The 27,827-nt window shown below is 32.6% G+C and overlaps 1 protein-coding gene across 1 annotated transcript in view; it reads left to right on the plus strand.

The window, feature by feature from the left end:
* Nucleotides 1-821: 821 nt before the first annotated feature.
* The window catches only part of LOC115888336 (thyrotropin-releasing hormone receptor), a 185,692-nt gene continuing 158,686 nt past the window's right edge, over nucleotides 822-27,827 (plus strand). The window contains exons 1-2 of the mRNA XM_030908041.1: nucleotides 822-1,074; nucleotides 3,367-3,577. Coding sequence (XP_030763901.1) covers nucleotides 850-1,074; nucleotides 3,367-3,577 — 436 coding nt within the window. The 5' untranslated portion in view covers nucleotides 822-849. The remainder of the gene's footprint in view (nucleotides 1,075-3,366; nucleotides 3,578-27,827) is intronic.

Raw genomic sequence — 27,827 nt, forward strand, 5'->3', positions numbered from 1 at the left:
AAATATAAATAAATCGTCTTCGTCAAATCGGTCTATAATCGATCGAATAAAAATTATTTTGAAAAAAAAATTATTACTTGCTGATCATTTAATAAATGAAAATATTTGACAATACAATATTAAACATTGAATTTCTAAAAAATAACAGTTTATAAATAATTTTACTTATACACCTAAACAAAACAACTTAAAATAAAAGGAACTGGCACCTTTTACGCATTTTTTTTTTCGATGGTATGGTACAAATAAAATTACTGAAAGTCTAAATACCTTACAATAAAAAAAAACGTCAGGGGTGATGTGGAGGTAAAGATTGCTGTTATTTTATTAAACTTAAAATACTGCTCTGTAACTTTTTTGACAACAAATATCTCCTATTTTTTAAGGATTCGATTAACTACGATTAACTATAAACTTTAACAAACCATAAAAAGTAAACAATAAACTGAAAAAATTAAAGTTATTTTACATTAGCTGACCACAGATAAGGAAATAGATTAAGGCTGACTTGTCTCAGCCTAAATGTTTACCGCTGAGAATTTTGCACAGCGGCTGACTGTTGCTGTTCGTCAGAACAGACCGTTTAAGGAAATCGCTTACTCAGCCACTCAGCCGCTGACCGTCCCTGAACACGCCCAATGAGTCATTCGTACCACAAAATTGAAAAAAAAAATCTTACTGCATTTAACTTCACTGTTAGGTAGTACGATGTTTAGCCGGGTCAGCAAGTACTAATATAAGATTTCACCAAACTTGCTTATATAATTTTCAAAAAAATTCTTAATTTTTTTCAGATGTTCTTCATAATTATCACCGCCAGTACTCACCCCCACCTCACCGAACTATGATATGATCTCACCAATCACGGCTTTAGTCACTCCATTGGTCTTGAACGTCAGTACCATCGTCAGCGACTACAACGCCACCACAGCCAACTACAACTATCTTTACACAGCCGTTACCGCTGACGTCACCAACTCCAATGCGACATCTTACGGTACCAATGGAAGTTATAACGGAAGTATGGAGTACGGCAGCCCAGTGTTTCCTAATTATATTAGGACTACATCAATGGTAAATATTAAGAGTCCATTTCACTAGCCTGAAAAAGTAGCAAAATAAGCGTTCGGCATTTAACGTTTTATGTCAAACTGGCTAGGTATTTTTACACAATTGAAGAAGGAAATTAAAGATAAAGGATTATACTATATCGATATTGTAGCACATTTTTAGACAACTTCCTTATTCTTAAGATTTTGATGGTCAAACCTCAACAAAATATTTCTTATGTTTGGACTAAATTTTCTCGAAACTAAAGACAATTTAAAATTCCGTTACAATACGGAAATAGATTGAAGTTTTGTGATTACAGTGATATATAATTTATATGGTTTTCTAACAAATTGCTCGCTATTTTATGGCAAATGCTGAAGCTCTGCAAACCTTAATCAAGCCTTAATCAAAGCACGTGTGTATAGAATTTTAGATGTGGCTTAACACGACAGGATCGGTCTAAGCCTTAGGCAGATTTCTGAAATACAATATATATTTCCTTCGGCCACACACCCGCTTTACCCGACCCCTGAGAGCGATCCGAAGAACAGGGTGGCTCGAATTCGACGCTCATCATTGGGTTTTCAGAAACCGTAAGAAATACAGGATCGGTTAAATGGAGGCAAAGTTGCGCAATTTGATACTCAACAAAATGCCGTATTGCATTTTGAAAAATTCCGAATACTTCCGAATATATTCGAAAAAAAAACGGAATTTTCAATTTTGTTTTCTATTGTTACCTGGCTTTATTTGTTAAGATGACTTAAAATGAAAAATTGTGATTATTAAACTGTGTGATTAAATACTGACTCTGACGTTTCGGCTTCTGTCGACCATCATCAACTTATTTTTTTTAATACGGACTTGATTTTTTTTTCAATTTAATTAAATCCTTTCATCACTCTTAAAACACTATACAGGGTGGTTCGAACTGTATTCCGAAAACTTCGGCAACATATTCTGCAGATAAAAATAAGTAAAAAAAGTTCTTATAAATGTATTTCCTAAAATGCTTAGTGTCGGAGACACAGGGTGTAGAAGTTTCATTTTTATTTCGATTTTTTCCAAATAATTTCCGAAGTAACGTCAATACTTGGATGAAAATTGTTGTCTGGGAGTTTTTTGACATGAGAAATTTGATTTCGATGTCAATATGGCTCCTACTTGTAGAGGGTGCCACTTATATATTTTTTAACTGGTTTGAAGAGTAATAATTGTTTGTCCTTACCTGTATAAAACTAGCTAGTTAAAAAATATTCATTTACGATGATTTTTACGTAAAAAAGGTCTCTTGGTAAAAATCGCTACGGCTAAAATCATAAATTTGCAATGTTTCTGAGCCAAAAGTTAAACAGAAACTGTTTTATCATCATTTTTTCGAAGAAAATTTATGATTAGTTTAAAAAAATAGAAAGTTCCCAAATTTCTCATTTTAGTCAAATAACAATCTGCTCAACGTGTTTATTTATAGTAAATAATGACATGTATTGACTATTTCCACTGTAAATATCTTGAGAACGGTTGCTCGTAACGATTTTTACAAAGAGATATTTTTTATGTAAAAAGTGTTGGAAATGTATATTTTTTTCGCTCGGTAGTTTTATTCAGGTACGGACAAAAAGTTATTACTCTTCAAAGCAGTTAAAACACATGTAGGTTGCGCCCCCTACAAATAGGAGTCATTTTGACATTAAAATCAAATTTCTCATATCAAAAAACTCCCAGACATCAATTTTCATTCAAATATTGACGTTACTTCAGAAATTATTTGGAAAAAATCGAAATAAAAATGAAACTTCTACACCCTGTATCTTCAAAACTAAGCATTTTAGGAGATACATTTATATGAACTTTTTTACTTATTTTTATCAGTAAAATATGCTGCCGAAGTTTCCGGAATACAGTTCGGACCACCCTGTATATAGTCACTTTGATATTTGCCAACGTTTCGTACAGAAAATTCCATCACCAGAATATTTCATGCAAAAATAACAAAAAATGCAATACGGCATTTTGTTGAGCATCAAATTGCGCAACTTTGCCTCCATTTAACCGATCCTGTATCTCTTACGGTTTCCGAAATCCCAATGATGAACGTCGAATTCGAGCCACCCTGTACAGCGTAGTAGACTCTTAAGTGTATTTTCTAAGCACCTAATGTGAATATTTCTGGAGCTTACTCAAGCAGACTTCACAATAAAAATTTACCTCAAATATCCACATGCTTCGTATAATTTAAGATGCTTTTAAAAAATTAGTCAATTTTTATAGTAAATTTTATTTATTCATATTGATATTATTTTTCTATTTCAGGTGTTCTGCATAATAATAATGTGCCTCGGAGTGATCGGGAACGTGATGGTGCCGATAGTGATATTCAAAACGAAAGATATGCGAAACAGTACTAACATATTTCTAGTGAACCTTAGTGTGGCCGATCTTATGGTGCTGCTAGTGTGCACGCCGACGGTACTAGTCGAAGTGAACTCGAGACCGGAAACATGGGTACTAGGAAGAGAAATGTGTAAGTACCGTATTTTTATAGTTTCTACTGGCGTGTACCCGCCGTGTATCGCGTCGAATTAATAATTTGTAATGGTGATGATAAAGCAAAGCAAGAATTTCCATTAACATACAAACTGGACAAAATTTTCTCAGATTTATGTCAGCATGAGAAAAAATAATATGGCGATACTATTATATAACTTGGTAATATTTGAGGGGTAGTTTCATCTTGTTGGAATTTGACTTTCGAAAAATCCGTTTGCCAAAAATAAGCTTTTTACGTCAAGCAGTTTAAGCAGAATCGTGGTTAATCAATTACCTACCTAACTTTTTGGAACACCCTGTATGATTTTTTAAAAATTTCAAAATATGTAAAAAAACAAAATAAATTATGCGTGTCCAAGCGTTTTCCTGAAAGACAAACGGTTTTATAAATAACAAATATTGTAATATTTGAGGGACGTTTGGAATTTGAGGAATTGAAGGACTCTTGGCATTTGAGATTCGAGAAACCCTTCCTTATCGAACCTCTACACTCTCAAACGTAAATTTTTAAAAAACTTAAAATATGTAAAACAACAAAATAAAATATGCGTGTTTAAGGGTTTTTTCGGAAACTTGACCGTTTTTTAAATAAAAAAAAATATTGTAATATTTGAGGGGTGGTTTCACCCGCTTGGAACTGTAATTTCTAAAAATCCCTTCTTATCGAACCTCTACACCCTAGAATCAACCTGTATGCCAAAATTGAGCTTCTTACGTTGAGTGGTTTGAGCAGGATCGTGATTAATCAGTGAGTCAGTCACTTTTTCACAGGATTTTATATGTCACAGGGTTTTATATATTAGTATAGATTATTATTTATATTTTATAGAAATGAAAATGTAGAAAATTGAATTCTCTTAATTTTTTTTTATATTAAATTTTCTGTGGGACTTACGGCTCAGCCAGAAAATCGAATCCAAAATTTTTTTGAGTTGCTCAAAAACAGTGGGGTGGGGGGGTCAAGAACAGTAAACTGATAGGATTGCTCATCCTCATAAGACGTACGTTCGCCTCTTCCCGCGCTTCAGTTGACAGTTGTGACGTCATTGTAGTCCTTGTCATGATAGTGTTGCCTATGGTAAACTTATTAAAATAACAGCTGAGAAATTTTGAGTTAATTATTTTGTCAATTTTAAATGAGAAAAAGGTGTTTTTAAAGTTTTTAGAGCTATAGAGTGTATAAATACGGTCATTTTGTGTTGTGGATTGTAACAAAGTGCTTACTAAGTGCCTACGATATTGTTTATTAATTATTTTAAAGCAAAATATGGTACTCTAAAAGAATGCTTGCAAGAGGTGAGGCTGGGAACTGCTATTCTTAAAAATGCATTATCCGAATATTTAATACGATTTATACAGTTAACTTTCTATACTGCATACATATAAGGTGTTTAAATAAATAAACTAAATAATGAACGTTTTGCATCCGGCAACCAATAATGCACGTGTGTGTATTATTGGTTGCCGGATAAGGACTAATAACCATGACAAGGACTACAATGACGTCACAAAGCGAGGAGTTTTCGCATGCACCTGGCAGATACTTTTGGCTGAATGAGCAGTCCTATTAGGTTAACTGTTCTTGGAGTGGGGTGATACGAATTTTCGAATTTAAGCTTTTCCAGTGGACCACTTACGACTGGCAAAGTTAATCTGATGGGATTCTAGATCTTTTTTGATGCCAGATTGATTGTACTGTTACGTTTTTCATCGGTTCCGTGTGGATAGAAAGTCACAATTTATTTAAACACAATTTATTTACACTAATTAATAAACAATAACGATTAAAAACTTAAAGAACTATTTATAACTTATTTACAATTTATCTAACTATTTATCTAACAGAAATTTATTTTGAATTAGTGCGGCGATTGTAACTGTACGCGTCGATCGGTTGTTTTTCTCTATCCTCCTCAGGCCTCAGGCGTCTGCTTATATATGAGAGCGACAGACAATTCAGATTTGTCTCGACAATTCTTATTCGTTCTAGAACGTCGGCGTCGCTGGGCGTATGAGTCATAAGCGAGTGGCCAGGCTTAAGGCCGAGTTCACACGGTAGAGGTTCGCAACAGTACTAATGTCAGTTAAGATATATTGCAGGATACGAGTGGAAATTGTGTTTTTTAAATAAATAAATGCATTTGTACTCAAAATACATTCAATTTTGAGTATAAATGGTATGGAAATTTGTAAAAATACAAACTGGATTAACCATTTTAGACCAAGCAAAAACTTTTATGAAGAATGCATTTTTCTCAAAAAGTTAATAACAAAAAAATCCTCGTGTATAGACAATCTGGAGACATACTATATGTTGTTTTAATTAGTTATATTTCTGTACTAGCTTTAAACTGTCCACGTCTCACCCCATTTATCCCAACTCGATTTTATAATTTAGTAATTTCTCGAATTCCTGGCCACACATGAGCCGTCAATGCCTGTGTGATTGCTTTGGTATCGAGCCAATTTCTAAGACTTAAGAGATCTTAGAAGAGAAATCCTCATCAAATAAAGCGATTAGAGCGTTGACAGGCCGCGGCGAATAAGTAATACAGTCTCAGGATTCGATTTCGAAATGTCTATTTTGGAAATGGCACAGAAAACGGCATCAAAAACAACCGCTGCTGGATTAAAATCAGTAGCTATTCTAGTTTTGGTAGGAGTGATTATACAGGATGTCAAAAAATAGTGTATACTACCTAACTTCGGTAAGTATTTTTCATGCGTCCGTTATCCGTTGATACGATCGATGCGATGGTCCGATTGGTTATAGCGTTTTCATGCCACTTTTTATCTGTATTTTTTTACTCCAGCCCGTCAACGGAGAAAAATCGTACGATAACGGACGTTTTGACATATTTTTGATAAATTTAATCTATAATAATAATAATCTAACCTTAATAAAAATATAATAGTACAAGCGTACACCGTCGGGAAAACGAGAATTTTAAGAAAGCTCTCGAGAAAGCTGATTCTTTAATATATCTTTTGCTATGCTCTCCTGACCAAAGTGCGGGCCGTCTGGCTACCGGTAGACTTCTGCGCATCACATCTGTATCCCATTTATACACGAGTATCCCATTTTCGTGTGTTTTATGGTATTTCTCGTTTATGAGTAGAGATACAATGATACGATTTTCACATTACTTTGCTATTTTTTTATGAAACTAAATATGCTACACATAGGTCTGTCCTAGGCTCCTTAGTTCTGAAATACGGGGTGAATTTGTTATGCGCAGTAATGAACAGATGCTGAATACAGATATGATGCGCAGTAGTGAACGCAACGTCTACCGGCAGCCAGACGGTCCGCACTCTATTTAAGCATAGCAAAACATATATTAAAGAACCAGCTTTCTTAAAATTCTCTTTCTAAAACGTTGCTAACTTTTAGACTATAAGTAAAACAGCGAAATCGTTATGGAAATGAAAATATAAAACGACACCAATCACAAGCAAATCGTATATCCGATGAACGGAGGCATGAAAATGCAATAAATTTAAAAACTGCGTAATTTTCTAACCAATCGAAGTTTGAAATGAACCAATAAAATTAATACCGTATCATCGTATCGTCGAACAACGGATTATGCATGAAAATCAAGCTTAACTCTTAAAAAAAACCTCTTAAAAAACAGTAAATACCGGTAAACTGGCAATTCGATGTTTTAAATTACCAATTACTGGTAAATTGAAGTTGGTAAATTTGAAACCTCCAATTAAATTTGGGGGTTTACGTGCACATGTGCACTTATTGAGGAACCGCCACTAGCTATACACTACCTACAACTTTTTACCCAACATACTCTCTCGTTTGTGGACCGCTTTACACACACGTCGATTATCGACTTTTCTCTGTCAATTATTGACAGATGACGTCAGTAAACAACTCCTGCTTTGCGGACTCGCTGCGTAATGTTTTATTCATACTTAAAAGAATACTTAACTTACGTCTTCTTCAATCTAACGTTCTCGGTAAGTACATTTATAGAGGAATAAAATAAATGTCATTTGATAGAATACTTTAGAAAATATCCTAAAATAGATAGTGGATACGCGGAAAACAACTGTAAAATTGTAAAAAAACTAAACAACAATTTAACCAAAGACATTAAAAAGATAGACCGAATTCATAATTTGATACAAATAATAATCTTTAATTTGACAAAAGTTTGGTTTGGAGTTGGTCACACACTCCACTAACTGGACCAGAACCGTTCTATTTTCTAAGCGGGAACCAACTGAAAGCGGAACTGAAGAATCTGGAAGACTCCATCCGTAACTTGAAATGGGTGTCCTCCAACGGTCTAAGACACTCGAAAAAGTTCCTCAGAACTTATGACTGAGAAAAATTAAAGATTTTCCTTGATTTAAGTAAAAAAAAATCTTCGGATTGTCACGGGGTTTCAAACAGGACACTGTCTCCTTAACGAACACCTCAGTAGGCTGAAGCTGAGAAACAACGGCGAATGCAGATTCTCTGGGGAAAATGGGGAAACACCAGAACACCTTATCACTGAGTGCGCCGAGACGACGACCATTCGTGTCATGAACTTTGGTACGGCTGATGTCGAGGACAGAGAGCTGGCCTCTATGGTGCCGTCTCAGATACTGGCTTTTGTTAAAGCCCTGAGACAGTATAATGAATTATTACTCGTTATAACTCAAGAAAGGGGAACACACAATAAATCTGTAAGGTCGCGGTGATTAACTCCCCTCCTAAACATTCTACATTCTACAAGAGTTTGACAAGTTTTAAAACTCTTGAGTCGAGTTCATACGCATATGCATCCGTACGTCGTTCATCGTTCCGTCACTCCAATAAAATTGAAATATGATCTGTCATATTTAAAATAAACTAATAAGACTGTATTGTAAAATGTATAGCTGGACTCAAAATTGACGATCGGGGTACATATTGACAAAATTGTTGTTAAAGCGCAGAAGACGATATCGGCATTGACTATAGTCTCATGCCGAATATCAGGGGTCCCAAACCCTCCAAAAGGCGTATACTGGCAAGTGTGGTACATTCGCAATTACTGTATGCAGCACCGGCATGGCATACTATAACGCAGAATAAAAAACAACTGCAGAAACTTATAAGAGTGCAGAGAACAATATGCATCAGAGTTTGCTGTGCATACAGAACAAAATCTGGTAAAGGTGCTTGCGTTGTAGCTGGAATTCCTCCAATAGAGCTTCTAATAAAAGAAAGACATGCAACTTACTATGGGTTGCCAAGGCAAGAAGCCCGAAGTAAAATTATTACTGAGTGGCAAAATAAATGGGAAAATGGAAAACATGGCAGATGGACACATACACTTATCCCGAACATTGAAAAGTGGATTACTAGAGGCTACGGGGAAGTAGACTAGTACATAACGCAAGCGTTGTCGGGTCATGGGTGGTTTGGTAAATATCTGTTTGTCCAAAAAAAAGACCACACCTCAGTGTATATATTGTCATGCCGAAGATGACGCAGAATATACTTTATTTGAATGCCTTAGATGGGATCAAATTAGAGGTCAATATTTGCAAGATACAAAAAAGTGTTCAATATAGGAAATGTAGCAAATAGTTTAGTTGACGGGGAAAATGCCTGGGACAAAGTTACAATGATTATAAGACATATCATGAAAAATAAAGAGAAGGAGTCCCAGATGATGCAAAGTCTGATAGAAGAAGATTAAGGACAACGGCCGGATTGAAGAAATGCGAAAGCGGATTCTAATGCGGTTCTGTGGCAGGGCAGAGGAGGGTTTTTTTAGTAGGAATCCGGCACTACTCTTTCGGGGTGTCTTATGCAAGATTTTTCCCTCCTCAAAAAATAAAGTTAACTTAAAAAATATTAGAACCTTTTTTTTAGTTAAATAAATGGACTGGTATGGACGTCATCTGCCTTTTTTCTGTCATATATTATTTATTTGAATTATTTATTTAAAAATGAAGGTTCTTCTGTATGTCTTACTTATTTCTCTGATACCGTAATTGCTTACTTTAAATAATATAAAATTGAAATAATATTAATTCCTATGAAAGATATTTGCCAGAAACTGGTTGAATTAATTGCAACGAAAATACGCTTTTGCTTTAATAGATGTAATTACAGTAAAAATACAGACCGAGTTTATTTTGCAAAATTTTAGTAGTACTTGCGAGCGCTCTTAGCTGTATAAACAAAAGTGAAAAGCGCGAATAGATATTGATAGAATTCAGAGACAGTAAAATTGAGGTTATTTGATTTAAAATTAAGTTGTTTATTATAGCGGAGTGTCTAATGATTTACCTAATTCTAGGTGCTTCAAATTCTTTTCATAATTTTTTCGATTTTTGTTCTACCTTACTGTACAGGGTGGGTCAAATTCGACGATTCTGCAGGTCAATTTTTATCGAAAACATGTTAGTGAAAACCGCACATCGATATCTGTTACCGTTTATGAGTTACCGGGTGTTTTTCAAATATGTGCATTTTTAACAAATCGCTGCAACTTTTTTTTATGGAAAATTTTCTATTTTTGTGAAAACATTTTCAAAGCACCTTTTTACGTAGAATTTAATAGTTTAAGTATAATTTTTTTAAAATGAATAATTCAAGTGTTATCAACAGAAAAATTGATTTTTTTTATTTGGGACACCCCGTATATTTTTAATTAAGTGAAAATAATTTAAAATAACCTTTCCAAAAATATAACATACTTGATATTTTGCTCGATTCCTCTTCGAGATATAGAGTTTTTAAAAATTCGCCCACTTTGAATGTAGGCTTTGAACCGCGCCGGCTGTAATGCAAAAAAATTGTATTAATGCAAAAAAATTGTACAGCAATTAAAGCGAAAATAATATTTGCAATAAGAGATTTAGAATTTTATAACAATTTAAACTATATTTAAGAACATCAACACATTTAAACTATATCCATTACCGTAACTAGCAATTCATACATTCATCCTAGGGGGGGCTAGGGTTGAACCCAGTGGGGGCCTAGGGATTTTGTTTTTTAAAAAATAAAGAATAATATTATTAAAAATAAATACATTTTTTGAATAAAACGTTTACATGAATTTCTCTATCAATAAATTTGATAGACTTGGTTATCAACTTAACAACGTTTTAACGTGGATTACTTAAATACCTACAAATTTTATAAAAAAAATAAAAACTAACACACATTTTTTGAACAAAGCAAAATAATATTAACTAAACAATAATTGAATAAGTCATTTTTACTACATCACAAGCAAATAAAAATTAATATTTAGCCAAGAGTCATGGTTCAATCAAAATTCAAGATTTCTCTGGGTGGTGCCCAGTAGTACCTGGGGGGCCCGGCACCCCCGGGCACCCCTGTAGTTACGCCAATGACTATATCTAATAATAATTAATAGCAAACCAAGACATGAGATTTTGCTACAGGTGTTCGACATGTCGACCGTCTTCTGTAATGGACAGACGGGACCGTTTTTGAACATTTCTCGCGGAATTTATTAACTCAACGGAGGTGAAAGATATCCTCGCATAACCGCTAAGTACTTATAATTCTTGTCCATATTATACAGGCAATTTAAAAATAATAACCATTATTTTTTCGCAAAGATAAAAATCCATAGGCACTAAGTCCGGCGGCTTCGACGGCCGACGCCGACGGCTGGGATCTTAATTAGCTAATCAATTATTATCGAAATTGGCTGCAAAAGTAAGCTGATAACTTCAACGTTCTGAGGCGGTGCCTCGTCTTGCTAGAAAAATATGTTATCGAGTTCTATATTAGGGGCTGATCATCAATAAGGGGTCCAAAGCCTACTAGTTAAACGTGGCAAACTTTTAAAAATTCTGTATTTTGAAGGGGATCATAAAAAAATATCAAGTGTGCTATATTTTTGGAAAGGTAATTTTAAGTTCTTTCCATTTAATTAAAAATATACAGGGTATCCCAAATAAAAATCAATTTTTCTCTTGACAACTCGTAAATTATTAATTTCAAAAAAATTATACTTAAACCATTAAATTCTACGTAAAAAGGTGCTATGGAAATGTTTTTATAAGAATAAAAAAAATTCCATAGCAAAAAAGTTACAGCGATTTGTTAAAAATGCACATTTTTGAAAAACACCCGGTAACTCCGAAACGGTAACAAATATTGATCTGCGGTTTTCACCATCATGTTTTTGATAAAAATTGAGCCCCAGACACCGATATTAGTTTTCGTCTATCTCTAGGTAGCTTTCCTACAGAAAAGGATGTTTCCTTTTAAAAGCGTCCAATTTGACCCGCCCCACAGTGCTTCGAACATATGGCTCTAGAGGACAAAAATCCAAAACTTCTCTTTTATTCTAAGCAATTTATTCAAACTAGGTTTATTTGACACAAATGATGAGTACTCTCATTGTACTAAATGATGATGTTCTTAGTCCCACGTTTATGAGAAAACAATCTTATAAATAATAATAATGTTGGAGCTGTGTTAGATCTAAGCAAATAATAAGTTATAGTATGAAAACGGTGTAAGTATTAAATAAATTCCTGTGATAAAAAAGAATTGAAATAATATTAGAACATGATTCCTACAATATAAGCCTAATATAAGATAAAAATGTTTTTCTTTAATGAAAAAGAAACATTAATGTTATATTTAATTAAAAAAAAAATTAAGATGCTATAAATTTACTTTAGGACAACAAAATGCATAGATCGTAACTACTCTGATTCAGGAGAATCACTGCTGACAGAATCTTCTAAATTTATAGTATCTAAATCACAGGTAGATGAAGTATCCTCACATATAAGATATTTCTGTACATCATTTTCTAATATGTTACTTTTTCGCGTTGTTACTGTTCATTTTGTCGGTATGAGGGGTTCGGATGTTAATAGTTACCTCTTTAATAGACCATATGCATATATTATTTTTTCCTTTTCTTGGGTATGAGATTTTATAATAAACTGAAAGATGGACACTTTTTTTATTCGACGTTTCGCTCCAACATAGTGGACTTTTTCAGGCACAAGTGGTGTCTCATTTGACTGGAAGGTTCATCAATATCTAATAAGAACATATTTTTTGAAATACTAATAATTTTGAGTTCTTGTCCTTATGATCAAGCCAAGTATTAGCCAGATCGGCATTGCTTATCAATCTTACTCCATCTGAAAAGTATTATAAAATAAAGTTCGTCGCAAGCAGACGCAGGTGAACTATACAAAAATTAAAAGTGTATGAATATGGCAACAAAATATTCAATAAATACGATATGTTTTGATATGTTTTTTTAAATGTCTTTTGAAGTTTGAAAACGTAAAATTTTTATGCCCATTTAAGAATCATCTTAAAAATAAATAAAAACTAAACAATCACGAACTTGTTTAGAAATAAATTTAAAGTACATACCTTGTTTAACAATATCCATAGTGGCTTTCAATTAAGTACGTACCCGTTTAACTCCATAATATACAGAACTACTATGAATGTTATTCTCTTCACTGATGAGATAATGATCGCAAAATTTATTTTTAGTGAAAATATTTGCTAACAAAAACGCTGTTTATGAAAAATAATATACAGGATGGTTGAACATTGCTATAAGTATAAAATTATATATTCAGATATTAGTAAATTTTAACTTATTTTTTGATTTTTGTCCATGGGACGAAGCACTGTGCGCCCTGTACATAACGAAGATATACGAAGGTGCAAAAAGAAAAAAAATAGGTTGCCACATATTTTCATTATTTCATTCGATTTCGTAGTAAACCTTTTGAACAAAAAAACATATTATCTAATTAAATTTTACTTCTGCTCACATAATTTTAATTACTGACGTTTATGACGCGTAGAATTAGCTTTAGCTAAAACGCGTTACCTATTTCAAATCGCAGATGGGACTCCATTCTTAGATCGCATTTAATGTTCTGTGGCTGGCCTGTCTCGTACTGAAGACTAATGGACCTCAGGTACGACCGCATACACATAATATACGCTTCTAAATATTCAACGGTCGAAGGCATTTTCTATTGAATTGCGGAAATGCAAACGCATTTCAGATATATTTATTATTACCAATAAATAATAAATTATTACGGTGAAAAATATATATAAAACTTATTAATATTCAGGGGCTATCAGTTGGTTATCTATGCGACTAGTGTGGATGAGGTGCAAAAGGAAATTTGCACTATGCATATGAACTGCATAAAGTAAGTACCTAGAACGATTCGGAAAAGTCATTAAAAAAGCTATGATAAGAAGAGGTGTATTAATTGCTATAGTGCGTGCTTGGAATGAGAAATTTCTTGTATTCTTACTGCTTTCAATAAATGAAAATTACAATATACCGGGATACTGGCTCTCCTATTAATTTTACAAGTCGTAAATAGGATTTTTCAAGGTCTGCCTATGCTGAATACACATGCCAAATTTAAACAATATTGGAGTCGATTTTAGGTAACTTAAGAAAAACTGCATCTATTTTTAAATTAAAACTGAACAGGGAACAATGCAAGATCAGTCCAATGTCAGTATACAAGTTGTGAACCTATGACTTTATCATTGTCAAATGTAATTTTTTGTACTGTCTACACTACCAAGTTACAGTGCCTTGTAATTTAAAACTGGTTCGAATGAAGCCATAGATAAAAGAAACAAGTTTATAGATTGGATAGAAGTACGTACCCATAAGGACATATTCTTAGAACGGTCGCTCTCCAAAGCTTTTGATAATTTCGGAGCGGTTCGGCTTTTTTCCGGAATTATGTCGCTAAATATTATTTATTTAAATTTATTATTATTTTCTTTTAATTTTTTAAATTAAATACAGTGTGTTGCATATAAGAAACTTTATTTTATATAAGGACATGTACGCAATATCTATGAAACATTGGAAACCGACGTTATGCCACGATCCACGATGGTTTTTGCAGTTCGCAGTTTACACAGCTTTTTAAGTTTTTACTGCTACTTTTTCACAATTATTATCGCGGGTTTGAGTAAATAAAATATGAATTAAACTCACAAGAGTGGAGTAATAATTACTTTGAAAATGCACGCTTTAAACACTTTTCGGTATTTTTTCAATGAGGGCGGGCGGTTTAAATTTTGAAAGATTTTATAATTTTTGAAGATTCTGACTTATTTGACAAGAGAAAATTATTTCTGTTCTAGATCTGAGCTGATGATTATTTGTCAAAAGATATGTCCCCAAAGATAGACTCTCTGTATAACCTATTTTCAATTCATAAATATTATTGTTTGTTTTTCTAACTTTACGCTATCGACAACTATATTATGCATATTTACTATTTTTGTTTTTAAATTTATTCCAAAAAATTTGATATGCAGGAACTTTTTCTTCAAATGCACTCCTATCTACCCCTACGTATTTCTATCTCGTTATTTATTACCTTAGTTTATGCAAAATTATTCAATGCATTGTCTTCATATCTATTGGTAATTACTATTACGTTTTTTAACTTGCCTTATACAGGGTGTAAAAATGAGTACTTTAACAATAATTTTTTTTAAACCGCTAGACGCTATTACACAGAAGTACCATATACCTAATAATGTGTCATTTAAAATTAAATTTACTAAAATTTGCAGAGTGTTGTTTGATAAATACAGGGTCAGTCAAAATTAGAGGATTTAATAATTTTCTTCATTATTTAAAATGGATCATCCAATATTTTGCATCGTAAACGAACATAGTTTAGTTTAAACTCGTTTTTGTTTTTATAAAACACTTCATATAGTTTGAATTGAAATTTATTGAGAAAATTCTGTGTTTTCGTGACAAGACATAGGTCTTTCGCTATTTAAATAGTAGGCGTTTGTCCAAAAAAATATTGAAAATACAACTTACCTGTTAATTAAAATCCTCTCGTTGGGCAGACTGTAAATACATCATTTGTAGCAATGGTATTCTCAGGAGTCTACAAGAAGAACATAATATACAGGGTGGTCCGAACTGTATTCCGGAAACTTCGGCAGCATATTCTGTAGGTAAAAATAAGTAAAACAATGTACTTAAACAGCCGTTAAACGGTAGCCTACTAAAATGCCGTTAATATATATTGTGACGTCTTTCATGTCGGCGGAAAGTAATGCCTAGCCTTAAGCATTTTGCAAGAGCACCTGTGGGTCAGTGGCTGAGGCTATCGCTTCGTAAGCGAGTGGTCCGTGGTTCAAACCTCACACCGATCAAGACTTTTTTATATTTTTTTTGCTTATAGCGTGATGTTATTGCATTGTTTTCACTCTTTTTGGTTGGATTGATTTAGTTATTTGGCGGGTTGGTTAGCGTGGTTATTTGGAGGGTGTTAATTCATTGGTTAGTTGGTTATTTGGTGGGGTTGGTGATTTTTAATAATTTATATTTGTTTTTTATATTTTTTATCAGTGTCGAGGTTAGTTGCGTTGGTTAAGTTGGTTATTTGGTGGGGTGGATAGCGTTGGTTAGTCCTTATGAAACTCCTATATTTCATAAAGCCGTAAAGTGCGTCACATCAACGACGTCATACCTATTAACGGCATTTTAGTAAGCTACCGTTTAACGGCAGTTTAAGTACAGCCTAAGTAAAAAAGTGCGTATAAATGTATGTCCTAAAAGGCTTATGCCCACTTGCACCGTTTGTATAAACTTTGTTTAAAGGCTAAACAGTGATTAACTATATAATATTTTATTACAGTTAATCACTGTTTAGCCTTTAAACAAAGTTTACACAAACGGTGCAAGTGGGCATTAGTTTCGGAGATACAGGGCGTAGAAGTTTCATTTTTATTTCGATTTTTTCCAGATAATTTCTGAAGTAACGTCAATATTTGGACGAAAATTAGTGTTTTGGGGTTTTTTGACATGAGAAATTTGATTTTGATGTCAATATGACTCCTACTAGTAGAGGGCGCCACCTACATGTGTCTTAACTGTTTTGAAGCGTAATAACTTTTTTGTCCGTACCTGTATAAAACTACCGAAATGAAAAATATATATCCCTATGACTTTTTACGTAAAAAATGTCTTGGTAAAAATCGTTACGAGCAACCGTTCTTAAGATATTTAGAATGGAAATAGTCAATACATGTCATTATTGACGAAAAATAAACACGTTGAGTAGATAGTTATTTCATTAAAATAATAAATTTGGCAAATTTTTATTTCTTTAAATTAATCATAAATTTGCTTGCTTCATCCACGTTATCGTAGATGGAGCTAAGAAGGCTTAGGTAGGGTATATATAAATAAACAAAATACGAGTAGCAAAAAAAGGGACCAAAAAACCCTACATATATGCTTATAATCATAAATTTTTCTCCAAAAATGATGATAAAACAGTTTCTGTTTAACTTTTGCACAAAAACATTTCAAATTTAATAACTATTTAGTCAAGATGTTATTTCTGTCAATGATGACAGGTATTGATTATTTTGGATTCCGAATATCTGAAAAAGCATTACTCGCAGCGATTTTTACCAAGATGCCTTTTTCACGTAAAAATCGTCGTAAATGTATAGTTTTTTACTCAGTAGTTTTATACAGGTACGAACAAAAAGTTATTACTGTCCAAACCAGTTAAAAAATATGTAGATGGCGCCCTCTACTAGTAGGAGTTATATTGACATCAAAATCAAATTTCTCATGTCAAAAAACTCCATTTCACCAACTCCACAACTCCAAAAAGACACCATTTTTCATCCAAATATTGACGTTACTTTAGAAATCATTTGGAAAAAATGAATATAAAAATGAAACTTCTACACCCTGTATCTCCGAACTTTTTTAGTTATTTTTATCTGCAGAATATGCTGCCGAAGTTTCCGGAACACAGTTCGGACCACCCTGTATATACAAAAGGGATATAACTGAAATTATTGAATAGATACTAGTTTCGCAAAGTATCGAAATTCGACAACTTCAGTGGTAGGCCAACATGTCAAACTATAATTAAAATTAAAGCACTCTCCATAGGTGTTTTTCAACGCCACTTAATTTATTATATCAAAAAGTATACCTAATAATTCATATCCAAACATTTTAATAATAAGCCAATAAAAGAAAATCAGAAGTACGTTCAGAAATATATAGCACGACATCGTGCAAAGAGATTTTCTCAGTTTATTTCGTCTTGTTATTCCGATTTATTAACCTTTGCTGTTCTTTAACACCCGGCAGAGCCACTTTTTATATCTACATCTCTCCGTTTCGTTTTTACAACGTTCTTCCGAATAATTTCTTAAGGCTCCCAGGCGTCGAAAGACGGCCATTTAAACTTGAACTTAACTCTCAGTTTTATCTGTTTGGAATAGATATTTTTACCCTAGGTGAGAGATATGCACCAACTGCTCAGATAAATCTTAATAGTGTATCATAAAACTAGCCTGGGATGTAGCATGTGATATATGAATGTCATTATTCACAGGAGTAAGTGAATCACATGAATATGTGTACTTTATAGCAAGTTCTTAGACAGGCATTAGTAAAATTTTAATGGTAATTTTCACATCAGTATTTTTTTTATTTCATTGAACATTTTATTTAGTCCAAATAGCAAACATTGCTACAGATTGGTTCTTAAATAATATTTTTTGCATCAAATAGGGGTGTTCCTCAAAGGTGGTTCATCCCTACAACTTTTTTATTTTTTCATATAAAAAACGAGATTTGGTATGTTAGTATATGACATATTAGGATTGATTGACGTATTCAATTGTTTTCGGTCACTGTTCATTAAAATGTTGTATCCTATGTTATAGGGCTTGTTTCTCCCTACAATTTCCTGTCTCACAATGTACCGTTGTGTCCGGGAAGGGATCATAGTTTCATAGTTGTCGATTTTCGAAAGAAATCAGTACATGTATATTATTTCGTATATTTTTCATTTTATTGATTTTATGGAAAGCACTGTTCATTAAAATGTTGTATCCTATGTTATAGGGCTTGTTTCTCTCTACAATTTCCTGTCTCACAATGTACCGTTTGTGTCGGGGAAGGGATCATAGTTTCATAGTTGTCGATTTTCGAAAGAAATCAGTACATGTATATTATTTCGTATATTTTTCATTTTATTGATTTTATGGAAAGCACTGTTCATTACAATGTTGTATCCTATGTTATAGGGCTTGTTTCTCTCTACAATTTTCTGTCTCACAATGTACCGTTTGTGTCCAGCAAGAGTTCATAGTTTCATAGTTGTCGATTTTCGAAATAAATCAGTACATGCATATTATTTCGTATATTTTTTATTTTATTGATTTTATGGAAAGCACTGTTCATTAAAATGTTGTATCCTATGTTATAGGGCTTGTTTCTCTCTAGAATTTCGTGTCCCACAATGTACCGCTTGTGTCGGGGATGGGATCATAGTTTCATAGTTGTCGATTTTCGAAAGAAATCAGTACATGTATATTATTTCGTATATTTTTCATTTTATTGATTTTATGGAAAGCACTGTTCATTAAAATGTTGTATCCTACGTTATAGGGTTTGTTTCTCTCTACAATTTCCTGTGTCACAATATACCGTTTGTATCCGGGGTTTATAGTTTCATAGTTGTCGATTAACAAAATATTGCACTTGTACAACAAATTAACATAATGTTACACTACTAATAGATAATACTGTGCTTAAAAATCACATAAAATCATCACAAGAGAAATATTTAATTATATAGTAACCTTTACAACAAATTAACCTTAATCAAGTTTATTTTTCGTTGTTGGTTGTTGATACTAAACGAATATGATATTTTACATAAAAAACAAATTACAACGTCTTTGCTCTCTTCTCTATTATGTCACAAACTTATTTCCTCGAAAAATAAAACGTTAAACGTTAACGGTTAAAATTACTAGCAAAGACCTAAAACTGTGAAATTTTTGTTTCTGAGATTTATTTCATCTGATAAAAAGATTTTAGGCTATTTATGTATAGATATTTTTAGTTCATTGTAAGTTGTAACACTTAAACCTTAACGTATTTTGAAATTAGAATAATATAATATCGATCAGCTAGTCATAAATACAATTTAATGTTAAAGGTTAAAGCTCTATTTGGAGCACCCTATAAAAAATCAACTAATGTCATTTTCCACCAAAATCAACAAATCTAACCGTAATCCTGACACTACGAACCACCCAATTTTTCAAACTGTCGCGTCCTTATTTGATTAAGGCCCTTTTTGTTGAGGCCACTTCACTGCTCGACAGGAAGAATTTCTGAAATTTAATATGGAGTTACCCACCACCCCTTACCCCCGTCCCTGAATTCGAAATCAGGCCTACCAAATTGATCTTTATAATAAGCCGGAAATTATATTCAGGATCGGTAACAGTGTAGTGCCAAAAAGGTCTCCAGCGCCAACAGAATGGCAAACTCGAAATTTACCGTGGAAAATATGTGCTGAATTTCAATAGATTTGCGATTAAGTTATGTTAATTCTGGTGCCAAAATCTATACTTTCTGTATTAGAAATATACAGGGTGTTCCTAGGAGGTTGGACTACAAAATTCTGCAATATTTCTGGTGAGAACGAAATCATTTCTGATTTGAAATCATTGGTTTTGTTTATATTAGCTCTCAAAAGATATAAAAAATATAAAAATCTAAATATACAGGGTGGCGCCTCTCATACGACGCGGAGGCTCCAAGGAGAACGACAGTTTGTATTGAAATGAAATTTTGTGAGCATATGTATGTTAATTCAGAGCACTTTTTAAAAATATAGACAGTTCTACAGTGTGTCTCCAAAAAAAGTTACATATCAAAGTTGTGTTTTTTGTAATGGAACACCCTATATATTAATTGATTTTCGGATTCTCGGAGAAAAATAAAGGTGAGTTTTATTATAGAAGTATATGACTAAAATGTAAGGTTTTTGACATATTTAACATTTTCTAGAAATAAAGAACAATTTTTAAATTACAATAGAAGCTACCTAAATTGGAATTTACCCGGTATAACCTAATATGTAGTTAAATTAGTTATTGTACTTTAAATCAAATTAAAATTTGATCCAAAAATTTGTACAGGGTGAGACAAAATTAATATTGAACATTGGTCACATTTAAAAGCATGTTACTCTCTTATTTTAAATAGAACACCCGGTATATTATTCAGCTATTCAATGGAGAATTCACGTCTCTTCAAAATACTATTAAGGTTGCCTACCCCTCAAACAAAGATTTTCCTAGATATTTTCATTTACATGATTTCATCTGAGTAGATTTTTATTATTTGATAAAATCTAGGTGTCTGTGATATGTCTGACGTTACTTCAACATAGCTGTCTAATTAGTCCAACTTTAACAACTAGTTATTATTTTGTGTCACATAAAACAAAATATTTTTTTTTTTGCCGAAAATGCAAACTTATCTATCAGAGAGAATTAATAGAATACTTAAATGCTCCTCATTTTATCTAGTCTAATCTGGGTTTTTTTAATGGAGATATGTTAAAAATAGTGTTTACAAAACTTGACCAACATAGAACTCCACATATGCCTTTTAAAATAAAAAGATCCTTTTGAAAAGACAATCATTTTATGCAGTTAACAGGAAAGGAAACATTCTGATCATTTGATTTCATCTAGCTATTTCTAATTTTTGCCGCATAATTATAGATTATAGATTTATAGGTTTATATCTAGTTTAATTCTGTAATAATTAAAATATGTTTTGCGCGCCACCCTGTATTCTGCTTTTTTAATCAGGTAATGTGTAATATTGTAATTCCTTTGTAAATTCAATCACAGAAACTATTTAATAAAAACCAACGATTCTTTTTGGTAGGCTTTTTTTCTATCCCAATCTCCTGAAATAAACAAGCATACAAAACTATAAGGAAAGTAAAACATAAGAAAAAAAAATTGAATTTATTATACTCTTTTATAGTCCATTTTGAAATTAAACGAAAACAGGCTTTTTCAGCTGGTTTTCTTCTTCCTTTTTCCTGCTTTACCCTTTTCCGCAATTCTTCTGCCTGTCGAGTTTATTTTAAGTATCAAATAAACAAACTTTTCATTGATATTCTGTATTCGTTGGGTAAAAATCTTTTATACAGTAGTTTGGGCCCCCGATATGGTTCAACACGTGCATTCGCTTCTTTGTAGACTTTTTCGCTGAAGACGGTGATGCTCGTACACGTTGTTGCGGCGTACAAAAACAGTCTGAAGAAACGGGCAGGCGATATAAAAAACGGTTTTCTTTTTTCCTTTAAGAGTTTATAGATATATACAGGGTGTGCCAGAAATAAGTGCAAGTATTTTAAGGGTTGTTATAGATCTCGATAAAAGAAACATTGGTCGCGTCTATCAGGACGTAGCGCTACTGCAGTGATCACAATTCTCTGCTGAACGCGCCGATTAGTTGTGTATTTAAAATACGCTACGCTACCGATGCATGAAGGATTAAACGTCACATACGCCAAATGTCACAAAATGTTTTGGAAAACAAAAACAAACAATTTTGTTTATTGTTCTCGGTTGACTAATCCCCTCGATTTGTGCCAAAAATGGGTGAAAACAATTTAATATGCATTACTTATGATTTTGATCTAAAAAGCGCGTTCAGCAGAACAACCAATCGATGGCACATCGCTCACTGATCAACTTGTCCTTCTTGAGCAAGGACGTAGCGCTACTGCAGCGATCACTAATTTTCTGCTGAACGCGCCGATTAGTTGTGAGCGCTCTGGGATCAGTCGCCATTTTTGCCATCAGATTTAAAATACGCTACGCTACTGATGCATAAACGTCACATACGCCAAATGTCACAAAATGTTTCGGAAAGGAAAAACAAACCATTTTGTTTATTTTTCTCGGTTGACTAATCCCCTCGATTTGTGCCAAAAATCAAACCTCGCGCTGATCTAATGGCCGAAGAAGATCAATGGCTCGTCCTATTATTAGACCTACATCTAGAGTGTCTTCTTGAGCAATTAGCACTGCTGCTTTGTTGCAATTCATTGTTGAAATTGAAAGCAAATTAATGTACAAAAGTACATAAAGAGTACAAGTGCAAAAATCAAAATATAAAACCTATAGATTAGGATTTTTGAATGAAAATACAAACACATAAAGTTAGGTTAAGTTGTTATGATGCTTCTTAGACAAGGAAAGAGAGTTCCTTGTCTAAGGGATGCCAAAAAGCGCGTTCAGCAGGACAACCAATCGATGGCACATCGCTTACTGATCAACTTGTCCTGATAAACGCGACCATATTATTTTCTCTTTATTGTTTTTCAAAAATTTCCAAAAATTTCCAAAAAAAAATGATTTTTTGAGAACCACTGGATCTTTTCTGGATTTTCTTTCTTGTAAATTTAAAAAAACTTAAAAAAATTCCAAAAAAATGTTTAAAAAAATTTCGAATCTTCAAATTTATTTTTTCGCGAAAAAAACTCATAAGCGTGTTTCTGAGGCTAGGCCGAAATATACTACCAGTTAAAATACTTGCACTTATTTCTGGGACACCCTGTATAAAGGATGTCCCAGGCTGGGAGCGTACACTAGAGGTTTCTGGAGAACTACAACATCTAGATCGGAGATTTTTTGCACATCAGATCTATCGATTAAAAATATTTTAATATGGCGGCACTTCTGGAAATACCGGAAGTTGACAGCAACTTTTTTATTTTAAATGGGTAAAATAGGAAAATAGGAAAATAGGAAAATAGGAAAATAGGAAAATAGGAAAATAGGAAAATAGGAAAATAGGAAAATAGGAAAATAGGAAAATAGGAAAATAGGAAAATAGGAAAATAGGAAAATAGGAAAATAGGAAAATAGGAAAATAGGAAAATAGAAAATAGGAAAATAGGAAAATAGGAAAATAGGAAAAATAGGAAAATAGGAAAATAGGAAAATAGGAAAATAGGAAAATAGGAAAATAGGAAAATAGGAAAATAGGAAAATAGGAAAATAGGAAAATAGGATATTAGAAAAAATAGGAGAATAGGAAAATAGGAAAATAGGAAAATAGGAAAATAGGAAAATAGGAAAATAGGAAAATAGGAAAATAGGAAAATAGGAAAATAGGAAAATAGGAAAATAGGAAAATAGGAAAATAGGAAAATAGGAAAATAGGAAAATAGGAAAATAGGAAAATAGGAAAATAGGAAAATAGGAAAATAGGAAAATAGGAAAATAGGAAAATAGGAAAATAGGAAAATAGGAAAATAGGAAAATAGGAAAATAGGAAAATAGGAAAATAGGAAAATAGGAAAATAGGACAATAGGAAAATAGGACAATAGGACAATAGGACAATAGGACAATAGGACAATAGGACAATAGGACAATAGGACAATAGGACAATAGGACAATAGGACAATAGGACAATAGGACAATAGGACAATAGGACAATAGGACAATAGGACAATAGGACAATAGGGCAATAGGGCAATAGGGCAATAGGGCAATAGGACAATAGGACAATAGGACAATAGGACAATAGGAAAATAGGAACATAGGAACATAGGAACATAGGAACATAGGAACATAGGAACATAGGAACATAGGAACATAGGAACATAGGAACATGTTCGGGGGCTCCCCGGGTCATAATTTCTACATTTTACAACTTGAACAGTTCCTAGAATAGCGAGCAAATTTCGAGGTGGGTGAAAGTAGTATTTTAATTATGTTTCAAATCGGTTTACTGCCTAGCAGTTATTTTCTAATTTGTTTAAGGGTGTATGGGAAAAGCGTACCGTTGGTTTAAAATTCAGTCTTGAATATTTAGTTGGAATAAAGGAAGTAAATAGAAGGACTTTATTTTCTTTGGCTTTTATTATGGCTATTTCTTGTTTCCAATAGTTCCTATCTAAGATAAGTTAATAAGTTGTATATTTATATACAACTTATCTTAGATAGCGTAGATTTCTGCCTGAAGGATGGTGGGGTAGGTGCCCATTGTTTCGGAGTATTTAGTTTTCGGCCCAAATACTAATAACCCTATGCCTGTTTTGGGTTTGGAAGCATCTGTATACCACGTTATGGTATGGTATTTTAACAGCAATCTACAGTCTACAAGTATACTAATTGATTTATCGACTTAAAAAAACACAAACTTTAATAAAAAAAATATCTACAAGCTACCATAAAAGTCTCATAGTCATCTACAACCTTTATTTTATTAGAATAATAGTAGGCATTAGCCTACGAATCAAAGCAAATAGATAAATTCGACGCAGATAATATCAATAAAGATTAATATCGATTTTATTTTGCATTAATAATTTTATGTACAAATTCATTCCACATTGCTTTTTGCGTAAGCATGTGTAAGTGTATAAAGAGAACAAATCGTATTTTTATTGCTTTATTTAGAGTTGATCGACATTTAAATTGTTTGAATTGCTTTCTATGCATAATTATTTGGGTCACAGGGTGTATAGGATTTTTATTTGCAATTGCCTTGTCGAGTTATATATTAGATGTATAAATATTTGCGTCAGGGTTGGAAAAAATCATGATTTTTTTAAAAAAATCAAAAAAATCAGATTTTTTTTATTTAAATCAGATTTTTTTGATTTTAATTCAAAACAATATTTAAATCAGATTTCCAAATGACTAGGACTTGTTTCCAATTAAAGTCCTATACTAAATGGCTAAATCTATACCCCGATACCGATAACATTAACTATTCTACGGGGTGTTGTGATTTTTCCACATCGGTCACCAATATATTCCGCAAAAAAGTCGTTCGCTTCAGATCAAAAGGATTTCTTTTTCAAACGCCTGAAAAGTATTAATTTTTGTCATTTTAACGCCTAGGCATAAAAATACAAAAATATATTATTAAATTGATATTAAGTCTAAAATTCAACGAGTGTAAAAATTGTTGCTCGATTACTGTTCATTTTATTTGTAATGTTTTAAATTGATTAAAAAAATATTTGTAATATTTATAAAAAATAATATGTTCTATTCGGAGTAAAAATGTACTTTTCGTGCCTCCCTGTAACGTCAGAATAGCTTTACGATGGTCCTTCAGGTACAGCATCGTCAAAAAAAGTGTAATTTTTACTCCTAATAAAACAATACACTATTGTTCCGAAATATTCTTAAGTAGAGAATGAAATTAGTATGTATTATATCTAATGTCAAAGTATAAAGTACTTACTGCAGTTCAAAACGTCGCGTCGCGTCGGTAGGAATTTGGAAACATACAACCGTTTCAAAAAAAAAATATAAAACAACATATTTTCTGACAACGATTATAGATTCTCGGGAATGAAGATATAGTCTCTATATTAGAAGAACCTAGTTCTGCACTAGACTTTGCGAATGATATGTATTAGAACAGCGAATTTTTGTCACTGATACATAAATTTTTAAATAAATCCCTGCGTTTAGCGGTCTAATGGATTCACACGAAGTTACTTCAAAAATCGGTCAAACAATTAAATTGATGAATATATATTTTTCTATAGTTTTATAAAATTTACAATTATTTTTCGATTAATTATCTGTTATACCTGTTATAGAAATATGTTTTATAGTTGTCTAGGACACATTTTTGTAACTTTTACAGTTATCTTTTGATTTATAATAAAGTTTGAATAATTTTTTTTTGATTTAAATCACATGATTAAAATTAAAAAAATCACTTGATTTAAATCAATTGATTTAAATCATGTCAACCCTGATTTGCGTAGATTTGAATTTTTCATATCCCCATACAATGTAACATTTTATTAAATTGAGTTTGTGTTAACGGATTCTACGTAAAATTGGCTATTGGAAAGAATATTATATTAGTTGCAATCTGAGACATTTCTATTTTTGAAAAATGGACATGGGGTGCCGAAGAATTTTTTCGACCAAAAAATTTTGAACAATCGATATTGTTTATTTTACAATACGTTGTAGACCCAAAGATATCAATAATATGTGTAGACCTAAGCGCGAGCTTTACAAAACTTTCGTTTTTTGAGATTTGCACTTTTTGTTCTTGAGATTTGATAAAATGTTAGAAAGTATCGATTTTTTGGTATATTTTCCCCAACTACTCGGGATCTGTTAGAGATATTGCTCAACCGTTTTGTGTTTCAGTGGATTCTACGTAAAATTATCAGTCGGTAAGTATATTTTAGTTGCAATCTGAGACATTTCCATTTTTGATAAAATCGAAAGGAATATACCGAGGATTTTTTTTGACAAAAAAAATGAAAAATTGATTTTCCTCATTTCACATTATGTTGTCGATTTAAACGCGTACTTTACGAAACCGTTTCGTTTTTGAGATTTTCACTTTTTGTTCCCGAGATGTTCGTTGCTAAAATGGGGTGTAAAGCTAGTTCGCCTCCCCGTGGTGCACCCTGGGTAACTCTAAATGAGCTAGCATATTCTGGCAGTCAAACAATCTAAAGATCACCTGACAGTATCACACATTAAATCATAAAATTATCAAGTTATACCAGTTAGTAATCATACTAGAACAAATCAAAAATAGTCCTTCTGAATATTTTCCGGAAAATGTCAAGAAAAATATAAAATTTTCAACATTTTTTTCGCAAAAAGACCTACTACACTACCAGCTAAAACACTTATTTGTGGGACAGCTTGTATATCAAAATTGTTAAAAATTTACGATATCGACATAGTTGCAATTCACGAAACCCAGTGCAAATCAGAACAAGAACTCCAAAAAAGGGAAAATATCAGGCTATGAACTTCTAGGAGCTATACCACCGAACATACGGAACAACCACTTATATTAAAAGCGACATAGAGGAAAGCATCTGTTGTTTTTTATATCAACCGGGAATACTGATCTTGAGTAATTTGAGAAAATATACCAAAAATTTTATACCTTTCACTTTCTAACATTTTAGCAACGAATATCTCGGGAACAAAAAGTGCAAATCTCAAAAACGAAACAGTTTTATAAAATACGCATTTAGATCTGCAACATATTGTAAAATTAAAAAAGGAAAATAAAAAATAAAAAATCTCTTGGATCACTTATAAACAACATGGGATAGTTGGAAGTGGAAATAAGAAGAAGATGTGAAATGACAAGAGTGGCAGTGCGAAAACTCTCAAAGATATGGCGAGACAAAAACATATCTAAACACTTAAAAAAAAGGCTTGTTCACTGCCTAATATTTCCTATATTAATGTATGGCTCCGAGTCCTGGACGATGAGACAGTCAGAAATGAAAAAAATTGACGCAACTGAGATGTACTGTTGGCGACGAATGCTCAGAATTCCCTGGACTACTCGGCGAACCA

The sequence above is a fragment of the Sitophilus oryzae genome, unplaced genomic scaffold (assembly GCF_002938485.1).
Source record: "Sitophilus oryzae breed Bouriz unplaced genomic scaffold, Soryzae_2.0 scaffold_732_pilon_pilon, whole genome shotgun sequence".
Lineage (NCBI taxonomy): Eukaryota > Metazoa > Arthropoda > Insecta > Coleoptera > Curculionidae > Sitophilus > Sitophilus oryzae.